Below are 26145 nucleotides of genomic sequence, written 5' to 3'. Positions count from 1 at the left end.
ATCAGAGTAATTGGGTCGTTATGCCCCCACCACAGATCCCACCAACACAAGCTTCTACTAACGGTCTCCCGTCAGCGGTGCTGGCCCGGTATCTGAGGCAGTTTTAAATTTCCTCTGATGTACACTATCAATACAGTTTATTAGTATTCCAAATACCACAGTACGGATCCCAGATCCTTTTTAACTAAGATCCCAGATCATTAGCGGATCCCAGATCCTTTAGGATCCCAGATCCTTTCAACTATGCAACTTGATGTTTTTAAATAAACAGAGATGTGTCTTACTCAGCAAGAGAGATTAAATTTAGAGCCTATGCCAATATGCAGATTTGATTTAACAGGTTCTGCTTACCTTTTGCCTTGTAGTCAGGGATCCCTTATTCTTTCTCTCACTGAGTCGTCCAGTCTCTGGCTCGCGTCACTCTTTCTGAAGATCACGTCGGGGTCACCAATTGAAGGGAAATCCCCTCAGGGATGTCTCACCTTCTGCGTGTTGGTTTGTCTTCTAAGCAGCTACAAGCTCAAAGATAAATCATACACAAGATATTATGTTAGTTAAAGTCAAACAATTTATTCCGAAGATATACTCATCAATAGTTGCACAGAGTTATTACAACAGATCTGGATTCATCAATGTGTCTCTGACGTCACGCAGCACGGAGGTCAGTTCGCAGAGAATGAATGAATAGTCGTTCTTTACACTTGATATTTATGCACCTTTAGGGTCTGAAGGAGGGACAGGGCGTTCTTAATGGGCAAGACCCAGTACTTTTCCATAGCTTTGTTATGTTACTTTTCTTGTGACCTAGATGACCTCTCACTTCTGCTACTTCTGACTCCATTCTACGTTATCCATTCTGCAAGAACACCCTGTTCCCTACCCCCTTCCTCCCTCTGTCCCAGGCTCGATAAGATATAAAGATGACACTTGTACACACATACCATACATGCTATTACCCAGTCCTACAATTGAATTACTATTACATATAAAACAGATATTCTACATACATTATCCCTTTATTAGTATGATCAATTATAATTCTATGTTCTTACACCCTTATGTTATTTACCTCTACTTCTACTTGATTGTATTAGTGTATAGACTCAGACAAAGAGAAAGATAGACTATCTTTGTTTCATAAATACATACATTCCTTGCAAGTCATTATCCAATTTCAACCGGTTTTCTGATAGCTAGGCGTCTACCAGTCTGCTAGTGAGATTAGACCCAGTTACTTCATACGTAACACTAGATTTTCTACTTACGCAGAGACATATCTTAAAATACATCCTGAGATATTTCCAACATCGCACTGATGGAACATAATAATATTGTAGATTATCTGTTAATATTTCTGAGTGAGTGTGGTGCAGCTGCAGAATGTGTTTTTTTTTATTAAGCTGTGAATAGTGAATGTGTTTTAACAGCATTTCAGGGACTGTTTAAATGTATTACATTTTGTTAAAGTAGCTGAAATAAAATCATTAAAAAATCATAAAAAAAAAAAAAAAAATGCAAAAATTAAATTAAAACTTCAATTTCATCAACTATAATGTGAACAGAAAGAGGACTGAGGCCCCATTAGAGCTGAAGTGGACCAGAAACAGAACTGAGTCCTCTTTCAAATGAACTAACAATGTGAACACAAACAGAACTGAGTTCCTTTTCTGTTGGTCCACTTTTTGGTTCGCTTTAAGAGGACTGAGTTCAGTTCGTTTAAAAAGGACTATATGTGAAAACACCCTTAGAGAGAGAAAGCTCTGTCTTGTCCGGTCACATGCATGCTGTTTGCTACAGTATATAGTATGTTATGTTACATTGTATTGATCAACTTGTCTGGGCCGTGCATTATAGTGTCCATATGGGTTTTGTTCTTTTATGCATAGGGCAAATCATATCACAGTTTTGCAGTGGCTCTACAAAATACAACATCCACTTGAGCAAGTGCATCACAAGTACACAAAAGTTGAGCTGTCAATTTGTGGACATATAAATCAAAAAGACAAATGTATGTGATGGTTATTTACAGTATGCTTTAATTTTGAAATTTAGACACAACCAAAAATCTTATTTTTTGAATGAAGTGATAGTAAAGTGTTTTTGTGTGTATAAATAGGGTAAACTCAATGTGCAAATATGCACCAACTCCCATCTAACACTTTCACCAATGTTAATAGTAAGTTACCCTAAAGAGCAATGCAACATGGCAGTGTGCACTTTGAGATTCTTGGATGACACCGGGGATTTTGTTTAGACCAAAAAGATAGTTGTGTTGCTTCACTTGGGTTGTTGAGGTTCCCCGGGGGTCTTCCTCAATACATTTTATACAATGTATGCGTGTATACGTCATTGCCTGTATACATTCATTCCTATGGTCTAAGACAGTCTAAAATATATTAGTAAACATGAACAACTCTCGCCCCAAATCCAAAAAACTAGAGTGCTAAAACTCAAATTTGTGATGTCATAGGGTATTAAGTCTGGAACTGCTCCATAAACAATGAATTGGGAAATGGCATATTCAGAGTATATGGGCAGATTTTCGGTTTCAGAACTGACAACTCTAAAGTATAATAAAGCTAATTTTGGGTATAAAAAAAAGAAAAAACAAACATTTTGTCGGTCCACGAAATCAATCTCCCATTCATTGTCTATTGAGCAGCTCCAGACTTTATACCCTATGACATCACAAGTTTGAAACTTAGTTCTCTGTTTTTTGGCTTTGAGAGAGAGAGGCTCATGTTCCCAAATATTGATTGAACTTCCCCTTGGACATGGAAACAATAACAAGTGGAATTCTTAATGTGGTTGGTATTCCCCTTTAATGTTCTGGATATCAAATTTAGCAGCTTTAATATTGCCTACGTCTCTCTGTCTCACCTCAAATATTACTTCAATTTCCCATTTGTTTATCATCACATGACCAAGTCTGCAAAAATGTGAAGATTTTTGTTTTCTATATTGAAGCCACTTTGGTCAAGGGCTGATGATGCTTTGCTCATCTCATTTGGACTCAGACAGTATGTTCTGCCTGTTGCTGTGTATGGCTCCACTGATGTGAGCACATTGCAGGAAAGTCCCTTTGGTTGAGTTGTTGCATAGATGAACCACCATGTTAAATAGGGTTGGAAATGTTGTCCACTCAGAGACTAGGAGAGGGGGATTTTAAATCACAGCCAGTGGTCATTTAATCTGTCATCTGCCCTTTGGTAATGTGTACGGGTGGACTCTGTACTATGGCTGACATCTGAGGAGGGACCAGTGGCTTAATAAGACACTGGGAGTTGAAACTGCTGTTGTATGTTTTCTAATACTCCCCTTTGTCCTATACTTTGTCACCAATTCTCATACAGTAGCCTAATAATCGTGCATGCCTGGGCCACTCATTAGGCCATGCAGACTGTGACAAATATATGACAAAATGATGATGACAGTAAAGGGCTCGATTTAAAGCTGCAGTGGGTAGAAATGGAGCAAATTAAAAAAAGTTATTTTTATAAAACGGTCATTATATCCTGACAGTAGTGCATGAGACAGGTAGTCTAAAAGAATCATGTGTCCTTCGGTGTCCTTCGGTGCTCCTAATGGCATCTGCAAGATTTGACAGACTGGAGGAAAACGACCTATCAGAGCCGAACTGGAGCCTGCCGTCTCTGAGCAGCTGTCAATCACTCACGAGCTCTAAACCAAACGGTCAAACTAGGCAGCGCTGATCAAATATTAATAAATATTCTGTTACTGTAATGCCTATTTCTCCTGTAAAAATGTTTTTAGAATCATCTTGTAATGTACTATTAAGCTGTAAAATGAGTGTTTGATCCAGCTGGTGTGCGGTGCTTGGTATTTCCTCAACATATGGCTGCCAGGTCACAAACCTAACGCAATGGCATCTGCAATATTTCACAGACCGCAGGAAAACAACCAATCAGAGCCGAGCTGGAGCCTTGCCGTCTCTGAGCGGCTGTCAATCAATCGCAAACTCCAAATATGAATCAATATTCTGTTACTGTAATGCCTATTTCTCACATAAAATATTTTCAGAAACACCTTACTGTTTAGCTGTAAAATGAGAAAGTTTGTGACCCGTCAGCCATGTTGAGATCAGCTGAGGAAATACCAAGCACCGCCCACCAGCCGGAGCGCAGCCAATAGGAACACTCTCTCTCTGAAATGACCTGTGATTGGCCAAAGTCTCCCATCACAGGTTACATTTTTTAAATCCTGAAAAACAGAGCCATACATAAGTCTAGTTTTATCTCAGAAGACTTGAATTACAACATACTGCCTATACCTACCTCCACTTTAAAAGCCTTCATGGGGTTCATTCATTGACACTGAGCACCAGCAGGCTGCTGTCTGCTGTGTGATTTACTCCGGATCAGTTCAACAAGGCTATAAATAGACACAGTGAGTGTTCTTGGGCAGACTCACTGTGTGCATGTAGTGTGTGCATGTATCTTTAAGAATTCAGCTGTAATATGAGCTACATATAGCAGAGAGAGAGAGAGAGAGACAGAGACACACACACCAACACCCTCCATCGTTTCTGTAATCGAGCGTCGAGCTGCCTGATCTGCACCCCTGGCTGCACGTTTCATGTGCGGATGGGATTGGCGGTAAACACCGCAGTAAAGCTGGTGGTAGAGGAGGACACGGAGCTCCAGTTGTTAGCAGCGTGTGTGTGTGTGTGTGGAGCAAAGAAGCAAAGAGGCCGGGCTTCGTCTTGTTTATCCTAAAAAAATGCCTCTCCATGACTGTGGCTTTGACTCAACACCACACACAGCTTCACTATCGACCCTGGAAGCCATAACCAGCTGAGAGGAGAGAGGCGAGAAATCATCTTAATGAACGTCACAAGGTAGGTGCATCATATTCCCATATATATATATATATATATATATATATATATATCTGCTACACAGACTAGGCCAGTGTTATTTATTTTGACTTACATGTTACAGCAGCTGTGTGAGCAGGCCTTGTATATATGTGTGTTGTTGTTATATCTAAAATGCCTCCATGACATGTTTTGCTTTTGATTGTGCGCCTATAATAAAGCATCTCTATTAAATGTTGCACATAGCTTATGAGTTATTTTCGTGGAGGCTATAGTTTCCTCTTACGCAAGCGCATTTTAACCTCCACAGTTGTTTATAATAAAGCATGCAAAGCAGTCTTCCAAGAAAAACCTGTTTTTTTTAAAGTGGGAATTAGACATCATACAAATTAAACCAGACCTATATTTTAAAGGCAGGCCTAAACATGCCATGCTCTATCCTAATTGTTGACAATAATAAACCTGAATAACAATGCTTAGTTTGTGTCTGTTGTGATGCCTTGTTGTGATGAGTCTTGTGTTTATCATCACTTGTCTTTTTTGAATTAAAGCAGCAGTAGGCAGAATGTTTTTTGTCATCATTGAGGCTTAAAATCCCATAATAACCTTTCAGCATATTGTAATTCAAGTGTTCTGAGAGAAGACTTCTGCACCTCTGTTTTCAGGCTTTAAAAAAAAATCGATATCACCCCTGACAGGAGACTTTGGCCAATCACAGGTCATTTCAGAGAGAGAGAGAGCGTTCCTATTGGCTGTTCATTCAACGGCTGTCAATCGGTCGCAGACTCCGATCAAACTGTCAAACCAAGGCCTATGGAAAGGAGGCTGGGTCACGGGCGGACATGGGTCTTGGGGTATGGGGTATAACACATGCGTCGTGTAACTGAAGCTGTGGTCGTGCGTTGCGATTGGCTCAATTTCGGCGAGTGCAGACCAGATTTTACTGCGCATGTGTTGTACCGCCAAAGATATGACGCGTGACCCAGCCTCCTTTCCATAGGCCTTGTGTCAAATTAGGCAGTGCTGATCAAATATGAATTCATATTCTGTTACTATAATGCCTATTTCTTGTCTCAAATGTTTTCAGAAACATCCTGTAGTGTACTGTTTAGCTGTGAAATGAGAACGTTTGCTCCGGCTGGTGGGCGGTGCTTGGTATTTCTTCAACTGATCTCAATAGTGAGGCTGCCAGGTCACAAACTTTCTCATTTTACAGCTAAACTGTACACTACAAGATGTTTCTGAGAACATTTGAGAACAGAAATAGGCATTACAGCAACAGAATATTGATTCATATTTGATCAGCACTGCCTAGTTTGATCGTTGGATTGGAGTTCAAGAGTGATTGACAGCTGCTCAGAGACAGCAAGGCTCCAGCTCGGCTCTGATTGGTTGTTTTCCTCTGGTCTGTCAAATCTTACAGATTCCATTAGGAGCATCGGAGGACACAGATTAGATAGATTTTCAGATTACCTGTCTCATGCACTACTGTCATGATGTAATGACTATTTTATCAAAAAAAATGTTTTAATCATGTTTGCTCCAATTCTACCTACTTCAGCTTTAAGGGCATAACAAAAACCAGCCCTCTCACAGCTTAACAGATTTGCCAGGAAGTGTGTAAGCAGCTCATTAAAACCACATTCACTGTTTAATGTCTGTGGTTTCAAAATATTTGCTAAAAAAAACCACACTTGGCTCGACAAATGTGTTTGTTAAAAAGCAGTGAGAGAGGCCACATACGCTAGTACTGCGTGCAGCGTGGCGCTTCAGCTGTTTCCGTTCTGTATCCTTAAGTCGACCTCTGTAACCATATGCCCTTGGCAACAGGATCCTGCATGGGAACTTGCAGAACGCAAACATGTGTGCACCTAAAACAATCTGCACTTTGTATGAATGGCTGAAGGTTTAGCCATACAGTTAAAAAATCCCAGTATGGACTCTTGAAGTAGTACCCCTCTTATAACAGAAGTCTTTTTGCCTTGCAGCATGCTACATTAAAGCACTTGCACTCACTGCCCCACTAATGCATTACAGACAGGTCAAAGGAGTGGTCTCTTTGGAATTGGCCTTTCAGGTCCCTGGTGACTTTTTCTTGGCTAAAGTGTCTCAGCGAGGAACACTGTTTGTCCTCGAGCATTCCTTTGGTGTAACGCAGGAAACAAAGGCAGGTATAAAAATCACCAAGGCCGGAGCTCCCGGGAGTGAGATGTGTGTGTTTTTTTTTTGTGTGCCTGTTCTGGGAGATAGTCTGTTCTTTTGCTCGGGCGATTCAAATAATGCCTTTTAAAGTTAACTGACTTGGCCTCGTACCAAGAGCTGGCACAGTCAAATCAGTCCATATGCAAATAGCTCCAGGCGACACTCATAAAACAGTTCAGCGGTGTCGACTCACAGAGTGGCTGCAGTGGACCTCTCTGTCGCTGACATACATTTACTGGCTACAGGCCAGCGTGCACGCAGGGCTGCTCATTTTGGATCTTTATTGTGTTACAGAGAACAGTCACTTTTGATCCAAATATAGAGATATGACGAAATTGATTTTTGGGGTGGCTTTAGACCATTGTGCAGAGTTATATTACACGTAAAGTTAGATTTTGAGTTAAATTATGAGTCAATATGAAATTGATTTTATTGAACCATCCCATGCTGATCTCCCTTTATACCATGTACCGTATCTGATTTTCCAACACATGGCTGACCTGAGTTCACTTAGGATGCTCTTACAACAAAGCTGTGATACCAGTTTCCCGTAACCGCCTACAATATAAAAAGCACGGAAATACTGGCCTGTAGTAGAGCTGTGAGATATATCTATTAAATGTTGCTATGGCGATGGTGATTTCTACTTGTGTGGTCATATCGAAAGTGTTTTTGTAAATGTCTTAAAAAAACACCAGTTGACATTCCAAAAACTATTGTCATGTTGTATAGATGTGCTTTGTTTTCATTCTAAGATAAGAGAGCAAACAAGTTTTTTGGAGCGCAGTGAAAATGTTGTTGGTGTACATGTCAACCATTAACCGTGAACACAACAGTTGTGTACGTGTCTCGGGAGCATGATGTACCAAAGTTTGGTTGTTCTGTATCTGGACATCTCTGATACGCAGTGATTAGATCGGAGGATGGTCCCAGTTTCGCTCCATATTAAGTCCTTTGAAGTGGGTGTGTACTTGATTTGATATGACTAACCAGGTTATCATTGTGTTGTTGATCAAACCGCACACGCTCGTGGATGCCAACATCAGTCTCTGGTGCATGGTCGCTTTAATTGCCTTGTGTACTTTGTTCTGTGTTTAAAACAACAACATGTAGCTTCCGGTGAGACATAAATAAAATATATAGTGTTTGCAAGCTCTTACAGACAGGTGTGTGTGTGTGCATCCAGGAAGCTCTTTACGAGTAGCTCGGAAAGAGCCATTACATTTCCACTCAGTAACAGTTAATGTGAAGACACGCTCTTCTCTGCAATACACTAAGGGAAACTCTGGGTTTTGTGTCACTCCAAATGCAGTTGCCTCGCACATCCTGTAACTTTGGTTTGAGTTGTAAAGTAGGACACTGACTTTTTTGATATATAGGTCACTGATACTTGGGTGTTTTTTTTTTTTTTTTTTTTGAGGCAAGGAAAGGAAAGTCCAAAACGCACATTCTAAGCGGTAGTGTACTTGGTAGTAGATACAGTAGATGAGCATGCCCATTTTTTGTTGTAGAGCTCTGAGTTTCCTTGGAAAGGAGGTGCGAATGTGGTTTCAGCTCACAGATGGTGTGTTTTGATATGTTTGTCTTCTGTCTGAAGAGCCACACTTCCTCTGTAAATAGACCCAGGAAGCAATACATCAGCTTGTCTTAATGCATTTCATCAGCCAGTTTTTGGTAGGGCTGCACGATTTATGTCCAAAATGATGATTATTTTCATCAATATGGAGATAATGATTATTTATCACAATTATTCATTGATTTTAGGGACACAATATTTTTATTGCCCTTTAACATTTAAATAAACTTAGCACTGTTTTCACTTCCATGCTGTGCTACATCCCTGTTAATGTACACATTAGGGCTGCACGATGTTGGAAAAAACTGACATTGCAATATTTTGTATCTGCTATATATATTGCAATATGAAACAAATACAGGAATATTCACCCTACCCCTTTGTTAGCTACATTTTAAGGTTAAATGCTTCAATTTGGTGCACTTCGAGAGCAAAGTTAGCAACAATAAAAGCTAGATAAACAATTTTATGCTCTTAATTTAATCATAAACACAATGGTTGTATAGATAATATATATACCCAAAAGTGAAGCCAGTTTAGGAAGTGCTTGATCTGATATGCTGCAGCGTTTTTTTTATGAGCAGAACACGCATTTTAAACGTCAATATCGCAGGCGATCATGTGCATTTAATTGTGGGAAGCCAAAATTGTGATCTTGATTATTGTTCGATTAATTGTGCGGCCCTAGTTTTTGGTAGAGGCTCTAAAGACATAAAGAAGACTGATCAGACAGAGTGTTTTTCTTATTGTTTTATTTGTTGCTAGGCAACCACCAAATGAGTGCTAACATTGCCTTATTACAAACCAAGCACTGTACGCGACCCAAATAGTTTAATTAATAGTTAATAGTACAGTTTAAATTAATGAAAACAATTTACCTGAAATCTAAAGTACCACAATAATTTGCCTCTTGCAGTTTTCTGATAAGGGGCTGCAGGGTGGTGCAGTGGTTAGCACTGTCGCCTCACAAGAGGGTTCCGGGTTCGAATCCGGCTTGGGGCCTTTCTGTGCCGGGTTCTCTGGCTTCGTCCCATAGTCCAAAGACATGGTTAAGTGTTGACTCTTAATTGTGTGAATGTGAGCGTGAATGGTCTAGCAATAGTCTGGCGACCTGTCCACGGTGTACCTCGCCTTCGCCCAATGTCACCTGGGATTGGCTCCAGCCTCTCCAGAACCCTGAAGACGATGACAGATCATTACAGTATGTGAAGTCATAAAGCTCCGGTATCCAGCAAAAGTCACTACAATGAGGGAAAAAAAAGGCTGATAACTTTGGATGCTTTTCTGCTCTGAGTTGAATTTTTTCAACCCGAGGCGTTCAGGGCCCCCCTGTAAAAACACGAGGCGCACAGAGCGGATAAATGCGAGGCACTCAGCAGTGCAAACGCAGCTCGCAAAACGCTTCAATCTCATTGAAAACAATTACAAAAAAGCCGCCCCATGCAGGCTCTTAAAACAATCTCCGTCTGATCGAGGCCTAAAGGGGCTCCTACTGTCAGGTGCGATTTCTCTGATGCATTGTAGTTGTTTTTCAGAGTATTGTAATGAAACAACTGAGCATGTCTTCTTTCTAACCTTGACCTCCTTTCTCTCCGTTCTCCCACAGTGGGGTTGGGTGGCCATGGACCCATTCAGCCTGCTCATTCTCACCATCTCGGTGACCAGTTTCTTCACCTTCCAGTGGCTCTTCCACACAGTCAGCCCCTGGATGTCGATACGCATCAGCCGCGGCTTCCTCAGCCTCAGTGACAAGCAGAAGGTGGAATGGAACTCAAGGTGACCTGACATGCAAGACACGACATATCCGTGACATATACTTAGGATCGTGACGACAGAGAGTGTGACACTGCTCTCAGTTCAGATGTTGGCCAGTGGGGGGGTTTGTTTCACTCAACCAACACATTTCACACAGATACACTGCTCATTAGTAGGGTGCATTATGTATTTTTCAATGTTTGCTCCACATGCCGCTGTTTCAAGGTGCCTGCAGCAGGGTGGAAACTCAGTGGAACTGAGTGCTTTTTTTCCACCCTTACTTCTGCCGTCCTTTTTGTCAATTTAACCTCATCATTTTAACATTTATCAAATGCCTATCTCAGACTGACAGAATAAAACTACTTTTTACAGATTGTAAAGCTTTAAAACCCTCCTGTTGCTATCATTCCTATCTGAAGCAATAATATACTATTTCATCAGTCAAAATGAACAGACAAGTGGGAATGCTTCAGGGACACAGTGTCCATGATGATGAGCAGACAATTTGATCAAACAACAACCAAGTGTCATCTGTCATGTTGCTGTTTTATCTGCTAACTTGTTATGGGAACATTGCAGATACTGGCTAGAACAACTAGATCGGAGCGAGAAGATGGAGTGGGTTTGTGTCTTGAATAAGACAGACAGGCTGCTGTGATCTTAAAGAGGACCTATTGTGCTTTTTGTACAGAAACACTGCTCCTGAACTGCCTGAAACGGCTTGATTGAAGTCCCGCATTTTCTTCCGTAACGTGGTGATGTCACCAAGTAACACATTTGCATAGTTCATTCAAACTGGACAGAAACAAAGTAAAACTCACCTAAACCATCGTCGTTACTCTTTCCAACAATCACCAAGCGTGCTTTGGTCGAACTTAACTGTAATTTCACTGAGTTTAATGAGAAAAAAATGCCGATTCTACAGGTGTCCCCCCCCTCCCTCCACCCCCCGCTCTCTCTCTGTCCCTCTCCCTGCAGGCAAAAGAAAAAAGGCAGGGTGACGGGTCATGAACGCGTCATCAGTTACACTGTGCATGTCTTAAAGCCTGTGGTGTTAATGCACAGGCTGAGCGGAGTTATTAAAAAAAATTCCCGAAGCCAGATCATGATCCGGATCGCCACCAAAATCGAATGGTTGTTCATTGTGCCACACCCAACCCCCCCCCAAAAATGTCCATCAAATCCATTACGGACTTTTGGAGTAATCCTCCAAACGGACAAACCAACAAACCAACAAACAAACCAACGCCGGTGAAAACATAACTTCCTTCCTAGGCCTTCGGCCTTGGCGGAGGTAATAAAGTGTTTTTTGAACTCGATATTATGTTTTGCGATACTGTATTGATTCTCAAAAACACTATTGATTTTGAATTAATAGTTTACATGCAAAGATCAGCTCAGTCAGTACTTTATTTCATTTGCAAAGAGATGCTCGCTCTCAGTGTATGCGCCCTCTCAAAGTAGTGCTATGATGTTGGATGTTATAGGGACTGTGATAAATGCAGATCTCACTGTTCTGATTGCATAAAAAAGTAAACTTATTTTTACTCAGATTTTATGCATATGGTGGTGCGTTCTTTATACTATTACCGTTTTCCTAGAATTAGATTTTATAAATCTCAATATATCGAATCCTAACCCCTGTATCATGATACATATCGTATTGACAGATTCTTGCCAATACACAGCAGTAGTAAACATGTTCTAGTAGAAACCCAAAATACAAGTATGCACCTGAAAATAAGCATAAGAGGTCCTCTTTAAGCACTATGAAAACAGTGCAAAGCCATATTGTAGATTGAAGGCGGGCAGGAGTGTTTGAAGGGTTCCAGCAGGGGCCTACTCCAACTTGCATGAATCACTCATTTTCATTTTCTCTCATACTCTGTTTATTACTCATGAGAGCACTTGTGAAATTGAAATGGTCACATGGTTTATGAGCAAATGAAAATGAATGATTAGTGGAGATGGATCAAGGCTATGGGGATCCCCGTTGAGGCCCATGACTTTACGGATTCTACTGAAACAGTCTTACAGTCAGTGTGTCTGTCATGTGTCTTACTGACTGATTGCATAGAACTGTCTCACTGCCTCGATGACTGACTGGGACTGTGCGCCGCTCTGCCTGACCCTTCAGCAGTGTTTAATCTCTTAGTCTAATTGGTCTGAATCTGTGTGCAGCCGTGACAGGCAATCAGTTGATTCACTGCGAGTACTAAAAATTCAGCACTCCAAACCACAGAGCGGCTCCAAGGTACTTTTCATGAATAAAGATAAATGCTCACTATTCCTTTGGCGAGCTTTATTGAACAGAAAATCTCTGACATGTGTCACTCAGTACTGCTCTTGTCGGACGGGTGTAGATCATTACCGCTGTTTTTGGTTTTCATTTCAGGACGGTGTCAACGTTTCACGCACTGTTGGTGGGAATCTTCTGTCTCTACATCTTGTTCTTTGATGATCCCGTCAATGAAGACCCAGTCTGGTGAGCATTTGGCTGTGAATCGCATGTTTTTAACTTTACTTTCCATATTTTCTTGGTAAATTTCTACAGTGTGTCAGCTTTTTTCACAAATGGCCAGATTTTTCCAGTCGTAGCTGAGAAACCGTAGGCTTGGCAGGTCTTTCAAGCTTTGGACTTGTCCACATGTTGAAGCGGGGGTGCAAGGGGTTCTAGTAAGAGGGATTCTAGGTGTACAAAGAGTTTGGAGGTTGGTGTCTCTTTTTTTACCCTTTCCAAAACCATAAACACAAGTGTGAGCAAAAGTGTAAGGAATGGTTTAAACTATAGACTGTATATAAAGATCGACGACATGACAGCTCCCCTAAAGTGAAGCCAAAACATCTTGATTGCCCCCTGGTGGCTGGCTGCAGTATAGGTCATAAATCCTGCCTATGGGACATAGACCAAACTAAAAAGCCAAGTACACTTCAAATAATTTTTCCCGAAGATGGTTTCTGTCATTTTAGCTAGTTCTTCTCTGGGGCAGCAGTAGCTCAGTCCATAGGGACTTGGCTTGGGAACCGGAGGGCGCCAGTTCACCTCCTGGGCACTGCCGGGGTGCCCTTGAGCAAGGCACCGGCTCCCAAACTGCTCCCCGGGCGCTATATAAATTAGTAGCTGCCCACTACTCCTAACACTAGGATGGGTTGAATGCAGTGAGTACATTTCTCTGTGTGCTGTGCTTTGTGTGATAATAAAAGCTGATTTACATTTTAACATTTTTACATTTTTAAATTTTTGCATTTTTGCATTTTATATTTACATTTGCATTCGCTGTACGATGTAAGTTCAAGTGTTAATTTTTCTGACAAGTTTGGTTTTAATTAGTTATTTGAGGCTATAAAAAGGGGGTTGGTCTGACTTTAACTTTGCATAACTGTCACTCGGCTGTGTAATATAACGCGTGTCAATTTGATCATAAATGTACTAATAGAAATATTATGGTTAGTTGTGTCTTTCTAGCCAAAATGTAATTGTCATGTTTTAATTACATTTGTATTCAGTGTACTGTGCTATAACCCTGTATCCTGTGCTACAAGAACAGTTCTGCTTTTTATTTCCATGTCTTCTACTACATGGATCATCAACTCAGGATTGACATGTAGCTTTAACTTCAGTCTCTTAGCATGATATTATGCATGTAGCCATCAAGTGCATGTTTAAGATCTTTTTACATGGTTCTCGTTTTAAATCAAGTTTTCTGGAATTATTATAAAGTTAACAGGAGACAGTGTTTTCAGCCAGCTCAAGGAGTTACACCTGGACTCAAGTTGATTAGATTTTGGTGTTCTAAGGTCAAATGTCAAGGTCAATGACCTCACATCCGTCCCATTCTCATGATATCTCGGGAACGCCTTGATCAGATTTCTTCAGATTTGGCACAAACGTCCACTTGGACTCAAGGATGAACCGATTTGATTTTGGTGGTCAAAGGTCAAGGTCACTTACAGAACACGTTTTTGGCCATAACGCAATAATTCATATGCTAATCATGGCAATTTCACAATAAGATAAAATCATAAAGTGATGACATTTTGGACAGACATGGATGTAAACTGCAACTTGACTGGTTGGCGGAGGCATAAAACCGCAAGGCAGTAAATCTAGTTTGATACTACTGCTAAGAATCACCAAAGTCAGACATTTTCAACACATACACAGAGGGACGTTTAACATTTAATCACACAAACCCAGTAAAACGAAATGTATTTTCTCAATAGGGGAGATCCCACACTGGTGAAGACTAATGTTGCCATCACAACAGGCTACCTCATATCTGGTAAGAGAAACACACAGTTTACCCATGTAATGTTTGTGAAAATGAGACCAAAAGAACATGCATGTAATTGGTAGTAACATGTGATAAACTTAATGACTCACTTGAGTTTGGGCCCTTTTTTAAAGGTTACAGTAACTGTCTTTATACATACACTGTAAAAAACAATGCTTTCTTAAAAAAAAAGTTTTTATTTGAATCGATATGTTTTTGTTTATTAAAAATTAATTCAAATTTGAATGTATTCACAAAATTTAAGTACAAGTTAATTAAAGTGGTAATACAATCCCATCACTTCAGTTTAATTATATTAAGTAAATTCACTACATTTTTGTAATTTAAGGCACACAATTTTCTATATTTATTTTGTTTTGAATTAAGTTTATTTTATCATTAGATTTATTTCTATTTATATATATATATATAATTTAAGTATAGGGAATGAATAGCAGAAAGAACACATTTTCAATTTACTAAAAAATAATATTTTTTTATTACTAAAATCACCTTTTTTTGTGTATTTCTAATATGTTGATTACATCAATGACTTGTCATTTCTGTTTTCCCCTGTACTTCTGTTTTCCAGATCTGCTGCTAATATTTTACTATTGGAAGGCGATAGGCGACAAGTTTTTTGTAGTTCACCATCTGGCAGCGTTGTATGCTTACTACTATGTACTGGTGAGTGCCCTATTGTCCAATAGCAGAACATGCAGGCAAGATGGGAAGGAGACAACCAAGGGTGAACAGCTGTGTCCTGTCAAGCTCGGTCTTTTACCTAATTTAGCCACCGTTCAGTGAGTGTCCTTGACGGTCCATATGCTGCCATGCAGCTCTTAAAGGTTAGTTAAATACGCACAAGGCAGGGTCAGCAAGTGCGACAGGGGACCCCAGACTGTACAAACACATCAGAGAAGGAAACCTTATGGATTTTTAAAGTCCACCTCTTTGGCTTCTTCGCTTTCAGTGGAAGTGAAAAAAAAGTGCTATACAGAAAGTAATAGCACTAGTTGGTGAGTTACAGTATCAATTGCTGTATCTTTGTACATGAGACATAGTGTGTTCCAGCAGGAGTCAATGAGATGTGCAAGTATTAAGTGGTTGCATTTTATTGACAACCTGGAAATGACCCATTTAAAAAGAGTTTAAATGATGTCAGGATTGCAGGAAGAAGATTGATAATTGTAGGTTGCAAGTTTGTTTGACATTCCACTCAGGTTTAGCAATGGTTAGAGCTGCTCTGTAAAAGCCTTCTCATCAAAAGAACATGATGGTTGCCTCTCGTAACACACCAAATCAGCTATTTGGATTGAAGTTGGGCCAAAGAAATTCTTGGTCGATTAACACTCGAACGATTTTGACGACTAATCAGTTAGTTTATTTAATCAACACATCTGTAAAATTGAGTTTCTCCACAAAGAATCACACAAAAGCACCACTTTAAATTAGGGCTGTCAGTTGATTAGAATATTTAATCGCAGTTAATCGAATGATTGTCCACAGTTAATCGCCATTAATCGCAAATTAATCACACATTTTTCCATCCGTTCAAAATGTACCTAAAAGGAAGATTTGTCAAGTATTTAATAGTCTTATCAACATGGGAGTGGCTTGCTTTATGCAAATATATGTATATATTTATTATCGGAAATCAATTAACAACACAAGACAATGACAAATATTGTCCAGAAACCCTCACAGGTACTCGTGGGTACAGATAAAATCCATTTTCATTCACATATCTTGAGGTCAGAGGTCAAGGGTCCCCTTTGAAAATGGCCATGCCAGTTTTTTATTCCTCAGGTTTTCTAATTTCATATGATGCCAGTATCTTTACTAGCTTTAAAACTGAACATGCTACAACCTAAAAACTGCAAGTGGCGTTAATATGTTAAAGAAATTAGTGCTGTTAAAACAAATTTGTGTTAACACGTTATTATCGCGTTACCTTTGACAGCCCTACTTTAAACCTTGTGTTTACCAGAGATGTGTTCATAAGATTCTTGGAAATAAGTCATTCAGCATGAAAAAAGCATAAAAAACGACAAATCGACTTAAGAAATCTTTGTCCAAAGCGACCGATTAGTCGACTAAGAGGGGGCAGCCCTGGTGTGAAAGCTTTATTAGTGTCGTTCTGTATCATTTTTTAAGAAATCAGCTGTGGGTATTGACATTAGACTGATAATAATTTCACAACTCATCTGAAGTACTGCTTATCGCTCCACTGCTAGTATACACTTGGCTGTTATCTAGATATGGAGACAGGTTAGTGCACTCAGCGTTTATGGGCAGTGCTGTTCACTCTTGGTTCAATCTGAAACCCTCTAGGTCGCCAGGACCTGTTGATGATTATTATGGAAATGAATGACTATGGTATTTTTTGCATGGAATGCTCAATGATGGTACTGGCTGATGACCCCCCCCTCCCCTCCTCCTCACCTTGCCCTTACAATTTCTGTGCTTTCTGTTTGTTTTACTGAACCCCCCCCCCCTCTTTAATGCTGTGTGAATCTGACGTATAAGCTGAACTTCTCTGAGCTTAGCACAGCTGAATGCTAAACTGTAACCACTGTGTGCATGCTTGCAGTTCTGAAGCATTCTACACAGACAGGGCTCCTTTTCTTGTTGCTGTGCATGCCAAAAAAAACAGTATTTAACTCTCTTAATTACCTCCTTGCCTATCTATATTACCTTTCCGCCTGTCTGTTTTTGTGCCAGAGCCTAGTTCTGCCTCTTCTCTCTCTTCCTTACACTTCTCCTGAGATTCCCCCGATGAGGGAAAACAAATAATGTCCTCCATTTGAGCCCCAAGATCATAGTGCATCGCCACATAGTTGAATGTATTCTGTCAGATGCACTCTGAGGTTTATTCTAGTTAAGCAAACTTACAGGGAATTCCCTTACAATACACGCTCTGTATTTTCTATATAGAGGGAAATGCAAAAGGACATTCAGTGTGCATTGCTCTGCCTGAGTCCCTATAGTTTATTCTTGGATTTAACCTTTTTTACGTTGCCATTGGCAAGTGATTATGAAATCTTGGTAAAAAGCAGTTAATGCACAATGGACATTTGGTTTCGACCACATGTTTAGTGTAAAAGCTGCAGTCCAGATTTACATTTTATCTACATTCCAGTCACTGGCTGGATTTACAGATTCTTTAATGTGACACGTATCATATTAGCATCCTTTGTCTGTCTTCATTGCATTGATAATGAGGAATATTCCACATCTCTGTGTCTAAACAGATGTGTCACATCGTTGGAATACAAATCTGATTTACTGTAAATCCAGCCTTTCGTTTGGAGAAACAGAGCAAGGCCCCCTGTATCTAAAACGCTTAGATAAGTGAGACGAAGTAGGCCATACTGTTACTGGACACTCATGACTGTTTCCTCAGACTAGATCTGAAAATTCATGCGGGATAACAGAATGAATGCTCCGCGTGGTAGAAAACACATTACCGTAGCCGTATTACATTTGCGGTAAAACCACAATAAAAAGTGGTTAACCCTTGATGTCATTTATTTTCATTTGATTTAGTTGTGTACCCGGTTAAATGTGTCATATGATGTCTTATTAGTTAATGTGTTGGGGTGTGTTTATGTGGAAGTTTTCATGTTAAATACACAACTACGAATATTAAACCCTGAGGCACACAGCCAAATTAAGGCCTAATTGAATCGACTTAGTTTGGAAGCCTGTATTTAAATTCAAATCAGCTTGATGCTATGAGCTTGTTGTTTTGATTATTGATTAATCAGTCACTAATGGCTTGGTCGAAACAGTGTTCAAGTAATTGTTTGATTCTTTTAATAGCATAATAATGTATTTTGTGTGTTTTCAGCTTAATCAAAAATGTGTAAATATTAGATGCATGCTTTCTTCTCAGTGTTCTAAGTGTTGCTTTCTTATTTGCTTCCCATCGTGGTGGCATCTTTATTTTTAATTTTCTTTTCTAATATATCTGTCTGTCTGTCTCTGTGTCCTCCGCTGACTTTTAACATAAATAGCCCCTCTTCAAACCCTACATGCAAAAACATCAGGTCGGATTGTGTCATCCCCGTTCATGCAAAAACTACCAAAGGGGTTGTGTGTCATTTTTAGAAACCCAGAGCAGGTCTTGATCTAGATGGGGGGGGGACTTCCCTATTTCCTGTCTTGTCTGCTACTATTGCTGTTGTGTTGCACTGAGCAGATATGATGCCCAGTCACAGTATGGACTTACCAGTTCCTAGAGGTACTAGCATGCTCATGCTAAGTGGAAAGTTCACATCATACGGTACAAAAACTGATGCAAAATGCAGATGTGCCCTGTTTGTGTCACATAGTAAGTATGTGTTAATGACCAGCTTTTGTTTCAGCGCTGACGGTAAGTCTTCTTTTACACGCCGTAGAAGCCGGGCCGCTAGCCAAATAACCCTGAGTTTAAAGATCTTTGTGGGTCTTTTTAGGGAAATTGAATGCTGTGATTTTTATCTTAATTTTGAGTTCAACTTATGTTCTGAATTTGAACTTATTTAAGATGCAAATCACAGCACTCAGTCTCTGTAATGTAGTCAGAACACTTCTTTCAAATTTATTTGGCTACACCAATTTAGTCTGAGTGTTTGATGTTCAAAATTTGATGTAGCAAGGTAGGCCGGGTCAAGATCGGGCGTCCTGAAAGCATCTTGGTTGTAAGATCATCTTCATTCTATTCAGCAGCAACTGACAATTGTGCAATTGGAATAATAAAGGCATTTAAGCTTATCTTATAGTAGGATCACGCACTTTATAGTGGCTTCTGTCAAGCACTCATAATTCAGCTCTGAGCTCAGGTACAAACCTGCTGAAGATGATCTCATACAACATCATGGATTTCAGGCCCTGATCTTCTGAACAAGGAGATGTTTGGCAGTTTAAAACATATCGCTTTTTACTCTGCATGGCTTCTGGTTGCTCCTTTTTAAATAGTGGCTGGCTGAATGTACTGAATGTATGTATGGTTGTACATATCATATGTATCAAAGCCTGTGCTGTGTACCTTTTTAAATGTTGAGATGTTATCCGGATGAATTTGACGTGCTGTGTGGTCTTTACAGTATGAAAAGACATAAAATGTGGGTTAGAAGTAGTTAGCATCGTTTGGTGTAAGGATGCATTAGTGATTACCTCAATAAATGCAAAAATGCTTCACTTTATGAGGCAATTTTTGCATGTTGCCTCTTGCATTTAGATTTTTAAGGGGTATATGATCAACATGTTGTTGCTAATTCACTTTAATATTGTGACACCTTATATGAGGTATAATCATATTGTCTCACTAGAAGTGAGCCCAGTTTTGGTTGTTAAATCTCTCTCCCTAGTGCTTTCGCCTAAGCAGTTACTGGCCATATTTCCATTAAATTTGACGTTAAAGGGAAAATTTGCCACCTTTTTAATGTGGATGTTCAATCAGTGTTGATGGTAAATGTATTCGATTGAAGTAATAGATTCCTCAGAGTGTGCTATGTTGACCGAGAAAGCTGAGTTTGCAGCTGCAAAATCTCAAAATCTTCCTACAATCTCAACATTACTAACAAGATATCTGATAATCAAACAGATTGATTGCCATACAATATGGTCAGCACATTCATGCTCCCTATGGAATGAACCGTTTTGATTTAAAGGTGCTATTGATAACATTGATAACATTCAGCCACTCAATGTCGCATACTCCCTCCCCGGTTCCATTGCATTTACTTCACAACAAGTGGTTGCCAGACACATACCGTCAGACATTTATCTGTTTTTTTTCCACACAAGCTGACGGTCCAGCGATACCACGTGATACCAACGTTGTTATACTGTTGGCTCAAAAGCCTTGTTAGAAGTGGGAACCAAACGTCAGATATTTTCTACAGATATAAATAAAACATTCATTTTGGACCTGCCAAAACTTTTAAAATGATTAATTCAGAATCAAAATATTTTTTCTCAGGAAAAGCCATACTTTTATTCTGCACCTTTTTAAAGGCTATGTGGATGTATTACTATTTATTATTTTTTTAAATATTCGTCAACATAAAAATGTTATCAATAAGACCTTTTAAAGATAAATGTGTCAACAAGCCCTTACTGTGAACAACCGACTAGATTACAATCTAATACAGTTAATCTCTTATTTTGCACATCACCAATTCTTTATGCTCCTTTAATAGTAAGGAGGATGAGTTTCTGGCTCGCAGTAGATGAGGGGGATGAATCATTAGGAAGACAAATTAAAGACCGGTCTAATTTTGGCTAAAGACTAATTGTGTGCCCTGAAGGAGAAGGCTCTTTTGTTAGATCTGCCAAATAGGTCTATATTTGGTGAGGACTTCATCTAATTTTAGACATGAGCTCCTCACACAGTAAAAGTATGTCTTGATATATGAAATATTATATGGTTATGATGACATACCTTAGTTAGCTAGTTACTGTTAGGAGCTGGCGGTGCATCAGCTTCATGCCTGCTGATCCAAATGACTCGCTGTCTTGTTTTTGTCCCTTTCATGTCTCGTTGTCTTCCTGTTCTTACCTTGTTCTTCCAGGGCGAAGGAATGTTGCCTTATTTTGCTAACTTCCGTCTGCTCGCTGAGTTTTCTACACCATGTGTGAACCAGCGGTACGTACCTGCTTACTAATGACCTGGGCTTTTGGGTCTTAACAGTTAGGGTTGGAGCTCAATTTACGACATTTTATCGAGATTATATGTCAGAAGTTGTGTTGATTGTGAGGAATTTTAATTACATGAATGTAATCCACTGCTTGTTGCATGTTACCTATGTTCAGATTATTCCAAATTGTTTTAAACCATTTATCTGGATAAAGCTGAAGTCATAGCGAACATACTTTTAGACAGTCCCGTAACTGTTTTTGTAAAGTGTCAAGTTACTCGTGATTGTTTTAAACATTTTCAAATTTGCATCTTTATCCTGCTAGACACCGTTTTCTCAACTATGTGTTGTGTTTCAGCTGGTTCTTTGAGGTACTAGGTTATCCCAAGTCCTCCCGGCCCAACATGGCTAATGGCGTCGCCATGGCAGTAGTCTTTTTCATGGTCCGCATCGCCGTCATGCCGGTCTACTACATTCGTATGTACACTGTCTACGGCACCGCGGCCTTCTACCTGGTGCCCTGGGGCGGCCGCGTAGCCTGGATCTGCTCCAGCATCTGCTTGGACATCATGAACGTCATGTGGATGCACAAGATCGCCCGCGGCTGCTATAAGGTGCTGCGCTCGGCACGCCAGAGCAAAGCCGGCGCCGCCCAGGAGAACGGCAAGACGGATTAAAGGGAAGCAGGGTGTCAGTGGTGAGAAAACGCCACACAACTGTGACAAAATGAGGTCATGAGGGAGCAGCAGCTCGGACACTTACTGTAGCTGTCACACCTGGGACGAGTGATATCACAGGACCGAATGTAATGAGGGAAAATGGAGTAGCTAAAATGTACTGATGGACCGTTGAACTGGCCATCCCTAAGCCATGAAATGACCTCTTAGCAATACTCGGTGTGCATGGCCAATTATATTTCTCTTGAACAATCTACCACTACACAAGAGTCCGTCCTGGGACACTGGACTGCCACAAATTGTCAAAAAGTTTACCGTTCTTTACTCTACAAAAGACTTTAAAATGTTTTTGTTTTTTTTATTATTATTATTACTGCTGCCTGAATCCCAGAATAAATTAGGATTATTATGATATGTGAATCATGGTGAAGCAAACATTTGAGGAAGCCTGGAAAACATGCAGGGATTCCTCAACGATGGTCAGGTCCATAAAATCATTGCCGGTTGAGGAGAAGGGTCAAGCATCTCTTTTTTTCCTCAGTAAATCTTGAGCTAAATTTGCAGGGGTTTGACTGACACGAGGGGATTACAACAGGTGCAATCACAGAGAAGTATGGATAAATCAGTTCATCACTCACCCACTCTCATACAGTTAAGAGGTTCATTTAAAAAAAACTAGCCATTTTAAGACGTTTATTGCATATTGTTGAGTCTTGGTTGCATCTGAATGGTTGATTTCTATAATGCAAGGGTCGAACGGGCATCGGTACACTGTATGTTGTCTTTTGTCTTGCTGGGGTCGAGGCAACGGGCAATTAAAGATAATGTTTTTATTGAGAGGATGTACAGTAGAGTACCTTAGAAATGCTAAAAGGGAAACTGAATGTCTATGATGTGTTTGTACACTGACATGAAGCAATGCAAGAACGTACATTTTGCATTAATAATATTGAGGTTTTCATCAGATATTTAAATCCACACGATTACATGTTTATACAACTTGATATTTCACAGAATGGAAAAAGAAAAATATCACATTGCATAAACAAAGTTGACACTGTTTTGTGGAGCCGTCATTATATTTATTTCACATTGTGCAGTGCATGTAAAGAGGATGAAACTGACCCGGAGTGCTGATTTGGAATCAGTGTCGTATTAAACAAGACAAAGAGCGACTGTGCTCTGAAATGTACGTGTATGCTAAGAGGGTTAGCGGGAGATCTGACACTCTTCTAGTTTTTCCAGCATCAGTTGTTGACCTTAGGTTTATATAATATTCACACTTCCTATATTTATGATATCTTTTTTAGGCACAAACTGTTCAAATGTACCCCATGGCAACATTTGCTGACAAGCTGCATGCTTCTATGTGTGTTTACCGTGAAGGACATGAAATCATGTACTGAATTCAATTCAGTACATGATTTCAGTGCGGTCATTTGACTGAATTTGTTTCTGCAGATTTTAGTTTTATGTTAAAAAAAAATCAACGACAGCAATCAGTGTTTCAGATGGTAAGGGTTTCCGTATTGTTTAAAAAGCATTGTGATACAAATAGCTTCTGCCTCATCTTTACATGTATGATTTCCAATCCGCTGTTAAACATAACGTGCACTTCCGTATTTATATTCATCAGATTGAAACAAGGATTGTGTTTTAATTTCTTCAGTGGATGGGAATATATGGAAAAGTTTAAATTGTTTTCTTAAGCTTCATTCTACTGACAAAGCAGTCAATCATCGTACAACACTGAGCACGTCGGTACAAAAGGTTTTAAGACAAACGTTCAAATCGAAAGTCGCGATTCATCGATGATTTACGTCACATTGTACTTGAATTTTCATTGTAAATGCATCTTTATATGAACTGTACATCATGAGCTTCTGTCAAATATTTTGTGAAACAGGGATTGCCAGTTCTGAAAGTACGCCTTGCTGTGTTCAGATTTTGTTGCCTTTTTAAAACAACTTATGATTGCACACTGAATATTTTGTTACATCCATGTCTGATGCCTGTCTAATGTGATTGTTTGGCCTTTTCTACTAGTTTCAAATGTAAAAAAAACAAGAGGCTTGTTAAGGCTGGTTGTTTTAGTGCTTTTGTTTTGTTATGGTTTTAAAATTTCAAAGATTTCCATATTTGTGCCAGTGCTTAAGCCATTGCTACTCCAAAAGACTTCTTTTTTTTTTTTCATATCCATGAGCATTTTTCATACAACAGTGCCAACTTGCAACCATGATTTGATCACAGTCACAGTAGGATGAATCTCAGTGTAGTTTGGCATGGTGAAACGGTGTGAAAGACTTCTTTCACTTCCACCATTGTGTGTTTGGAACAGGATGGACTTCACTATCTCACATCTTAGAGTCAGGATGTGTTAATATCTCACTGGAATTAAATGGAAATCATGCAAATGTTTCAGGACAGCAGGCCCCCTTTCTGTTAGAATCGGGGGTGGCTCTGTATGCAACGTCATGCATGGTCGATATGGTCGTCTTCTTCATGCACCCTCTATAACTGCATGTGGTATTGCATGGGGATTGCACCGTAAACAAAATAGCATATACATTTGCGAGGCAAATTTTGTTCTTTTTCTTAGTACATGTACATAATGTTTCCTCAAACGTTATTCTTGTACTGTGCCACTGTTACATAATGTAATCCACAGATGATGATAATGATGTGATGAGGACATCATAAAGAAGATATTTAGTATATAATATCCAGCACAGAAATAATCAGTAAGGGAATACTTGAATACTAATCAGCACCCGTCTATAACAATCTGGGCAGTGCAAATAAACCTGAGCATCTTGCGTTCTATGCGTACCATTGTCTTTAATTTATTAATCCAAGAGAAGTAGACGTAAAACAAAGCAGATGCTGTGGTGATAGAGAGCGAGGTGCTGCTCTCGGCTAGTCAAACTGGTGTTGGTGTTTCTGTTCTGAATGTTGTATGGGGGAGATATGGGAACTAGGTGGAGTGTTAAGTGACATTCTATGAATGTATTGGAGAAGAGAAAAATATTTGTCATTTACATTTTCATTTGTTCTTTACAATAAATACCAAATTAACTGATGTGATGTGTATCACTCTGGTTCTTGCATGAATGGCAGCTTGAAGCACAATTAATGAGCTTCTAATGTCTCAAATACTGATTTTTTACGTTACCTGAAGGCCACCGTAGTTCTCCGACACACTTGTGAAAGTGCGGTAACGTGAGCCGCAGAGTGCAAAACTGTGGTGCCGCCAGCCGCCATCTGACTTCCGTTGCTCCTATAGTAGTGTCATAGAGAGGCGAAGTCCCTTCACTTCCGGTGGACCCTATTTGGAAAAAATATGGACAGTAGTCAACGGAGCCAAAAGTCAATTTAAAATATAATTTTGCAAGTAAAGAAAGCCGTGGTTTGTCGTAGTATCATTTAGTTTTGTGAAACCGCTCAGTTAACTACATTTGTCTCGCACAATAAACGTCACCAACACTAGCTCTCTGAGCAAGGCCTGCGGCGTTACCATGGCTTTGCACTCAGCAGCTCACGTAACCGCGGTCTTGAAAAGGGAGGAATGAGTGGAGGGGTACTCAGTTGGTTGCAATCTGCAACCACACCACTAGATGTCACCAAATCCTACACACTGTCCCTTTAATTTACTCACAAGATACCATTTGCCCTGATGAAGCGTACAGAAAATGTTTAATGTCAATGACATATTTAGTGAAATTTACTTTCATGGCTGACTTTGTCCTGGCAGTTATTTAAGTTCTCCATGGGGAACAATTTCTTAAAGTCCTATTTGATGGCACCTTAACAACACTATTTATAGCACCTTGATGGCTTTGTATTACATTGACATTGGACAATAATCAAACTACTACTTTACATGGCAAAGATGTTGTCTACGTATTTTCACAATTCAGTAATTTTCCAAAATGCCCAGAAAAGTAATAACACCTCAAAAGTTTTGGATGACAGAGAACTTGGCAAAGGATGACACATTATTGACTAAACTCTATAATTTCTGCCCGATGCTGGTAAAGGAAGGGCAATCGTGACAAAAAAACGCCACAAAAATCCTGGTTTGCTACTTTATTTTCTTACAGTTTGTGAACGTGTTTTTTCCTGTCAAGACAATAATTGGCTCACAGTCCAGCTGTTCGCATTCCCTGGCCACACATACGTATGTAAGTACTAAGTGTAT

The 26145-nt window shown here is 39.7% G+C and overlaps 1 protein-coding gene across 1 annotated transcript; it reads left to right on the top strand.

Moving 5' to 3' along the window:
- Positions 1-4386: 4386 nt before the first annotated feature.
- Positions 4387-25026, top strand: LOC119480761 (TLC domain-containing protein 4-B-like). The gene is made up of 7 exons (XM_037757315.1): positions 4387-4858; positions 10222-10391; positions 12766-12855; positions 14595-14653; positions 15237-15331; positions 21205-21278; positions 21629-25026. The coding sequence occupies exons 2-7, from the start codon at positions 10237-10239 to the stop codon at positions 21945-21947; spliced, it is 792 nt and encodes a 263-aa protein (XP_037613243.1). The 5' UTR covers positions 4387-4858; positions 10222-10236; the 3' UTR covers positions 21948-25026.
- The last annotated feature ends 1119 nt before the right edge of the window (positions 25027-26145 follow it).

This window comes from Sebastes umbrosus, chromosome 21 (assembly GCF_015220745.1).
Source record: "Sebastes umbrosus isolate fSebUmb1 chromosome 21, fSebUmb1.pri, whole genome shotgun sequence".
NCBI lineage: Eukaryota > Metazoa > Chordata > Actinopteri > Perciformes > Sebastidae > Sebastes > Sebastes umbrosus.
The sequence above is the reverse complement of the archived record's forward strand: the minus strand, read 5'-3'. Positions and strand labels throughout refer to the sequence as shown.